The sequence below is a fragment of the Fibroporia radiculosa genome, assembly GCF_000313525.1.
Source record: "Fibroporia radiculosa TFFH 294 genomic supercontigs, scaffold12541, whole genome shotgun sequence".
Classification (NCBI taxonomy): Eukaryota; Fungi; Basidiomycota; class Agaricomycetes; order Polyporales; family Fibroporiaceae; genus Fibroporia; species Fibroporia radiculosa.
Window position 1 is genome coordinate 115511 of NW_012133476.1, and position 6937 is coordinate 122447.

The following is a 6937-nucleotide window of genomic DNA, read 5'->3' on the forward strand; positions in this document are numbered from 1 at the left end:
GACAACAACGCGCTACGCGCCCTCATTCCCTCCCACCACCCTCCGCCGCCATGGTGGCTCAGACTCGGACGGCTGCTCATCCAACTCCTCGCAAGTTAAAGTTCCATGACAAACTCGTCGGAAAGGGCCTTTCTACAGACACCCTGCAGAAAAAGCTCAAGGCTCTTCATGCCGAACTCGCGGAGATGGACCAAGAGAATGTGGATGTCAGCTCCCTTTCGGCCGTCCGCAAGGAGCTCATCAACACGTCCATCCTGTTGCATAAAGATCGCGGCGTGAAAGCCTACACCGCCTGCTGCCTCGCTGATCTACTACGACTGTACGCTCCGGACGCGCCCTATACCCACAACGAGCTGCGCGACATCTTTCAGTTCTTCTTCAGGCAGCTCTCCACTGGACTGAAAGGGCCCGATTCACCCTATTACAATGAATACTTCCACCTTCTCGAGTCTCTCTCGACTGTGAAAAGCGTCGTGCTCGTGTGCGACCTCCCAAACGCGGATGAACTCATGGTCGACGTCTTTCGTGATTTTTTTGGCATGGTCAGGCGCGATCTCGCAAAGAAGATTGAGCTCTTCATGGCGGACATCCTCATCGCGCTCATAGACGAATGTCAGAGTCTTCCTGGCGACGTTCTCGAGTCTATCATGGCGCAATTCATGGATAAGAATACGGTGCGCCCACTATCCTCACGCGGTTCTACCCCTAATGGTTCATCAGCGTATGGATCAGCCTGCATATCGTCTGGCCGTGCAAGTATGCAACGCCACGGCGGACAAACTACAGCGGCACGTGTGCCAATATTTCACAGACATTATTGTATCACATTCTCGGGACGAGGAGTTCGACGAAGTCCAAACAGCTCACGAGCTGATCAAACAGCTTAACCGGTCGTGCCCCTCCTTGTTGCACAATGTGGTTCCGCAGCTCGAGGAGGAGCTTCGAGTCGAAGAGAATCAGATTCGGATGATGGCGACACAAGTCCTGGGTGAGATGTTTGCGGACAAGGGCGGTACAGACTTTGTGAAGAAATATCCGACAACATGGAATATCTGGCTACTCAGGAGGAATGACAAGGCAGTTTCTGTGCGACTTACGTTTGTCGAGGCAATGAAGGGCGTTCTCATCAATCTCCCGGAGCAACGGGAGGCAATCGAAGGTGCACTTGACGCCAAACTCTATGACCCAGACGAGAAGGTCCGCGCTGCCGTATGCAAGCTATTCTCTCAGCTCGACTATGAAACAGCGTTACATCACGTTTCAGAAGATCAGCTACGGAGTGTCATAGGTCGTGGTCTTGATAAGAAAGTAGGTAAATCTTCATAATTTCTTTGACCACTCAACTCACACTCGCGAGCAGCATATTGTTCGCGCTGAAGCCATGGCTACCGCTGGTCGGTTGTACAGTCTGGCATATCCCGAAATGTAAGTGTTGCCTTTGTGCATACCGAATCAGATACTAATTTCAAACAGTGAAAACAATGATCCAGCCGCGGTCAAACAATTTGCATGGATACCTGAGGCTGTTTTGCGCATGGCGGTCGCTACCTCAGAGGTCAAGTAAGTAAGTGGATCTGGCGAGTTTGCCGTTGAGCTAACCTTCTACAATTGCTCGTATCAGGGCTGTAGTTGAGGAAGTGGTTGCTGAACACATCTTGCCACTGCCTCCACCAAGTTCAACCACGAAAGTCAGTGACCCCGATGAAGGAGCATGGACGGATCGACTATTGCATACGATGAAATACCTCGACGAACCTGCCACCAATGTACTCTTGGGTCTTTCCGGTGTGAAGGGAACGTAAGTGGATAGATCCGAGTGAGGCCCTTCAAGTTGACGACAAACATTTTAGTGTTCGACCAATATACGAGAAGTTTGTGCAATGTTGCATCGAGAATAATGTATGTATTGGGCAGACATTCATGTTGTATTGCTAATCTGCTCAATTACAGGGAGGTGTTATCGACGAAGATGAAGAAGCGGTCGTCGAAAACTTGAACGTCGCAGTCAAGCGAGTGGCTTGTACGTAATGAATCAAGTCATTGTGCCTCTTTCACTAACATAGGCATCTTAGCCCAATTTCCTGAACCGCAGAAAGTAGCAGAAGATCTTCACGCATTTGCCGATCTGAACGAGGGTAGACTTTACAAACTCCTGAAGACGTGTATGGATACTCAAGTCGACCTTAAAAGTCTCATCAAATCTACCGTGTGTGCATCTTTCGCTCGGTTTTCTCATGCGGCTCACGTGTTTTATTAGAATGAATTCCTTCGGAGACTTGAGCAAGCATCTTCACCAATCGTCCCCACAATGGCCACCTTCGTCCGCCGCGCGAGCTTGCGATTTGTGAACCAATCGTCAATACCTACACTTATCAAGCGGGTCCAAAAAGGCGATTCTTCCGGAGATGGGTATGGGTCCAGTCAAGCTGAGATGTCCGCGCATAACGCGCAGATCTGGATGAACTTCATCTCAAAACACTGCCCGGCCATCTATCAGTCTCATGTTGGCGAGTTGGCCAAAGCCATTGCGGATGATAAGAACGCACGATTGGTAGAAGTGTGCTTGCAAGCCCTCGCAGCAGTCGCAAGCTGGGACAATAAGCTGGCCCCCAACGATCGGTATGGCGTGTTGCCTTCGTTTGTGTTGCACCTCCCTGATATCTTGCGGTAGTCGCACGGCGGACAGAGTGATGCGCTTCGTTCTGCAGTCGAATATTCGGCATGCGAAGTTCTCCGCACGTCTCCTAACGTGCTTCAAGAATGCTGAGGAACTTTGCGGACAAGTGGTGGACGTAAGTGATGAGTATTTTGGATAGGAGTGAAATTCACACATTTTGATCAGACAATTGCTGAGGGGCTCCAGGAAGCTGATCCTGAACTTGTTGCGGCTCACGTGGCGGTACTTGCACAGCTGGCCTTAAAGTCTCCAGATGCCTTCGAGCAGAAAAGCGACGTTATTATGGCTTTTCTCCTGAAGCAGGTTTTGATGCAGAAGTTAGATCCCTCAGTGTGTATCCGCCTTCCCGCAACGAAGCCAAGCGTTTTAACGTACTTGCCTCGTATTCATAGGATGATATAGATATGGATCAGGAGTGGGTAGAAGACTCTGCCATGTCGCCGGAGCTTAGGGCACAAGTCCTTGCACTCAAGGTTTGCCGTAATAGGTGCCGCGCGCACGCATCTACGGAGACAGCACTCGACATTTCGAGACCGGTGCTTAAGATGTTCGTCACGTTGTTACAGCATAATGGATCCTTTACGGCGGATGCCCCTGATGAGTATGAGCATTTGCGTTGCTTTCGAAAGCGTTTATAGCTAATCATTCATCAGTCCTAGGACGAAAGGTCGTCTCAGACTACAGGCTGCAATATCCTTATTGCACTTGGCATGCTATTCTGCATATGCAGATGAGATTGGAACCAATTTTGTTTCATTGGCCATCACAGTGCAGGTAGGGATCAGTACACACATTCTTAACTGTCATGCTGATATTAGACTCCCAGGATCCCTGTTATCAAATCCGAATGACGTTTATGGACAAGCTGGTTACGCTGCTTACATCGCGCAAGATACCACCTCAGTACAGCGTGATTCCGTTTCTTTCAGTCCACGATCCTGAAGCTGATGTGAAGAATCGGGTAAGCAGTACTCGTATATGATATTGACTCGGAATGCTCACAAATCTCATGTCGTAGGCGAAGGCATACGTCGTCACTGCAATGCGTGGCATGCCCAAAGGTCAGCACACATCCAGTTTCACGCAGTATTGAACTCATGCGGGGATGTGCACAGCAATCAGGCTGAATTACTTCGAAACTGCGTTCATACGCTTCCTCCACCTCCTAGCTCACCATCCTGACTTTGCCGTAACAGAAGACAATCTGCCTGATATCGCAAAGTGCGTTCGATCGTTGCTAACTTATCTCGCGCATAGTAACACTCGGTCAGGTACATTGACTTTTACCTCGATCTTGTCTTATCTATGGAAAACATATCTTTGTTGTTCCATCTCTCTATGAAGGCAAAGACCGTCCGAGACGCAGTGTCACATGCATATAGCGAAGTAGTGTTTTATTACTCTCCCGTGTTCGCTGTAGTTGTCTGACTCACTATCAGAATTTATACGCAGTCAGCGAGCTGGCTCAGCATCTTATTAGAGCTCGCGCCAAAGTGCATTCATGGAGCTTAGAAAGCTATCCCGGGAAGGTCCGCTTGCCAGCTGATATCTTGCGTCCTCTACCTAATGCAGAGGCAGCAAATGAGGTGCGCAAGATCTGCCCGGCGAGATAATCCGTGCTAACGTCCTCCTCAGATTCTCAAGACAGTATACTTGCCTGAGAACACGCTATCGTGGCTTTCAGATCAACGGAAAGCCGCACAAGAGCCAAAGGTTTATACTGTCGTCAAGTTTTGTTTATGTTGGCTTATCCATGGTCTGTAGGAGAAAGCACGCACGGAACGGAAGACCACTGGAAAACGGAAAGCCGTCCCAAAGACAAACGGAAGCTCAAAGTGAGCATAATATTAAGTTGAGCGTGGTATGCTGATGCTTATGTCTTTTGCAGGCGACCTCGAACAAGCGCGAAACGTCGAAAAGTAGAGGACACTGATGAAGATGAGGAGTCATCACCATCCGAATCCAGTGATGAGGATGAACCAAAATCTGCGCCTCCTTCGGAGCGTTCTGGATCCGAAGCTCCTGCTGAGCAGTCAGAAACGGAAGAGAAAGAAGAGAAGTTGAGCCGGGGAGCCCGCACTAGGGCAAAGGTGAAGAACAGCGAGCACACTTTGTTACCCACTTTTCTGACGTTGTCCACAGGCACGAATAAAGCAGCAAATCAAAAAACCAGTGAAACGGAGAACTAAACATCAATCGTCGGACGATTAACGGAATTGTTCAGGGTTCATGCATGTTGTCTATGTCGATATCTGTCAGTTGCTATAGCCTTTTCTCTTCCTGACCGTCACTTGTAGCAATGCTGTCTACTCCTTGCTGTCTCCGCATTTAAGTTCCATCATATCCCGATATCTCCCGTCTGAATCACGGTTGTCATCTGTATCTCATCTTTAGTTTGCTACGTTCCGTCACTACGATACCAAGGGATTGTTTCTTTGTATCTTATTGCACTTTCTTATTAAAACAAATGAATAATTATTATGGTCTGGACATCTTCTCTGGTCTCGTATAGTATTACCCAGACGTGATGATCATCTTCTGTGAAATGTATCTAATTGGCAGTGGTTTGGACTGTTGTCCAAGCGAGGCACTCAAGGGCATCTTTGGCGCGACGCAGCGTCCCGGTGGCTTTTCGCCCACCGCCAATCTCCGAGCTGAGTTTGAACTTTATTGAGCAACTTGCTATTCTCCGGCTACTGCCGACAGTCCCACTAATCATCAAGACTATACTGTACGTACGCCAAAAGGTCATCGCCGCCGCCGACGCTTTCAAGATGGTGAACATTCCCAAGTAGGTCTTGATGCTGCCTGTTCAATGCATGTAACTGACTAGACTCGATGTCAGGACACGACGAACCTGTGAGTTTCCTGGTATCAGCCAGCCAATTGAGAGATCTTGATAAACCGATGTACAGACTGCAAGGGCAAGCAATGCAGGAAACACACGTGAGTACCAGAATTCCTGATCATTGTAAGCACCGATGTGAAGGGGCAAGCCGGGTATTGTAGTCCCCACAAAGTCACGCAGTACAAGAAAGGCAAGGATTCGTTGGCCGCACAGGGAAAGCGCCGCTATGACCGTAAGCAGTCGGGTTATGGTGGTCAGACCAAGCCTGTCTTCCACAAAAAGGTACGGAAACTTACCTCGTAATTTGATGCAATAGGACTGACCTGACCTCTGTCATTCAGGCGAAGACAACGAAGAAGGTCGTACTGCGACTAGAATGTACTGTCTGCAAGTACAAGATGCAGCTTTCACTCAAGCGTTGCAAGCAGTAAGTGCTCTAATGAAGCTGCGATTGAGTGCTGTATATCTAATCATACCCCCCAGCTTCGAGCTTGGCGGTGAGAAGAAGACGAAGGGTGCTGCTCTTCAATTCGTACGTCCTCTCGATTGTATCGTGGAGTGTGTTCTGAATTTTGATTTTGTGTTTAGTGATTGGTATCCCTGCCCTATCTTTTGACCTTGCCTTTCATATTGCTATTGCCATTGTCTACGCTTCGTCAAGCTCTATGTGATATGCAAGCGTACTATCCATATGCAACATCACAAAACTACTGTATTTTAACCACATGTGTGGGATGCCGTGCTCGTCTGGATTCTTCATGGTATGCTTTCTTGCAGATGCCCGACACCCAGCCGTCCTGAAATGGCCTATTGGACAATTCATCTAAAGCAATGAATGACGATGCCGCGCCTAGTTGTGTTTCTGGGCTGTAGGCGTGTCTTTCATGCGTCCGTTATTGGATATCATATGCCCGTTAGTTCTCCCTCTCTTCATAAGTGCAGCCTAGGAGCATGTATCAAGAATCGGGGTGGTGGCAATTGTGCAAAATGCGGGAGGTTGATCAACGGTATTCTCGGCGATTTTTCGGAGTCTGTCAAGGTAGCTCACTGGCCTCGCCTCGAGGGTGAAGTTGACTCGTCACATCTTTGACGTTCAAGATGTTGCTTTCATGCGTACTGTCGATAGTACGCATGAAATCAGTGTTGACTTGCCATGGGGGACAGCTAGTTGCAACTAGACAAAGCGTCCCGACTTGGTACAATGCCTGCTATAAACAGTTGATTTTAATTTGTTTGTATTACAAGGCAAGTTGTCAACGATTTGGAGAATAAAATCCGAACATATCGCCGACTACAAAGCCAGGTGGCATGCAACAGGTCGCGTTCTCCTTGCGTCTTGAGGTCCAAGTCAAGTTCTAGTCATTGAATATTGATTACGGCGGGGGGGGGGGGGGGGGGGGGGGGGGGGGGGG

The 6937-nt window shown here is 48.7% G+C and overlaps 2 protein-coding genes across 2 annotated transcripts; both read left to right on the forward strand.

Annotated features, from left to right (window-relative positions):
• Positions 1 to 50: 50 nt before the first annotated feature.
• On the forward strand, positions 51 to 4888 carry FIBRA_07319 (uncharacterized protein; the record flags this gene model as incomplete). The annotated part of the gene is made up of 22 exons (XM_012329005.1): positions 51 to 756; positions 812 to 1308; positions 1361 to 1425; positions 1474 to 1560; positions 1622 to 1798; positions 1851 to 1899; positions 1951 to 2020; positions 2073 to 2206; positions 2258 to 2619; positions 2672 to 2792; positions 2843 to 3007; positions 3070 to 3278; positions 3337 to 3451; positions 3504 to 3638; positions 3696 to 3738; positions 3793 to 3898; positions 3949 to 4063; positions 4117 to 4263; positions 4313 to 4390; positions 4442 to 4512; positions 4566 to 4767; positions 4820 to 4888. The coding sequence occupies 22 exons, from the start codon at positions 51 to 53 to the stop codon at positions 4886 to 4888; spliced, it is 3723 nt and encodes a 1240-aa protein (XP_012184395.1).
• Positions 4889 to 5451: 563 nt separating this feature from the next.
• Positions 5452 to 6196, forward strand: FIBRA_07320 (uncharacterized protein; the record flags this gene model as incomplete). The annotated part of the gene is made up of 7 exons (XM_012329006.1): positions 5452 to 5468; positions 5523 to 5536; positions 5593 to 5623; positions 5654 to 5807; positions 5867 to 5952; positions 6009 to 6073; positions 6114 to 6196. 7 exons carry the CDS (start codon positions 5452 to 5454, stop codon positions 6194 to 6196), a joined length of 450 nt encoding a protein of 149 aa, XP_012184396.1.
• Between the last annotated feature and the right edge of the window lie 741 nt (positions 6197 to 6937).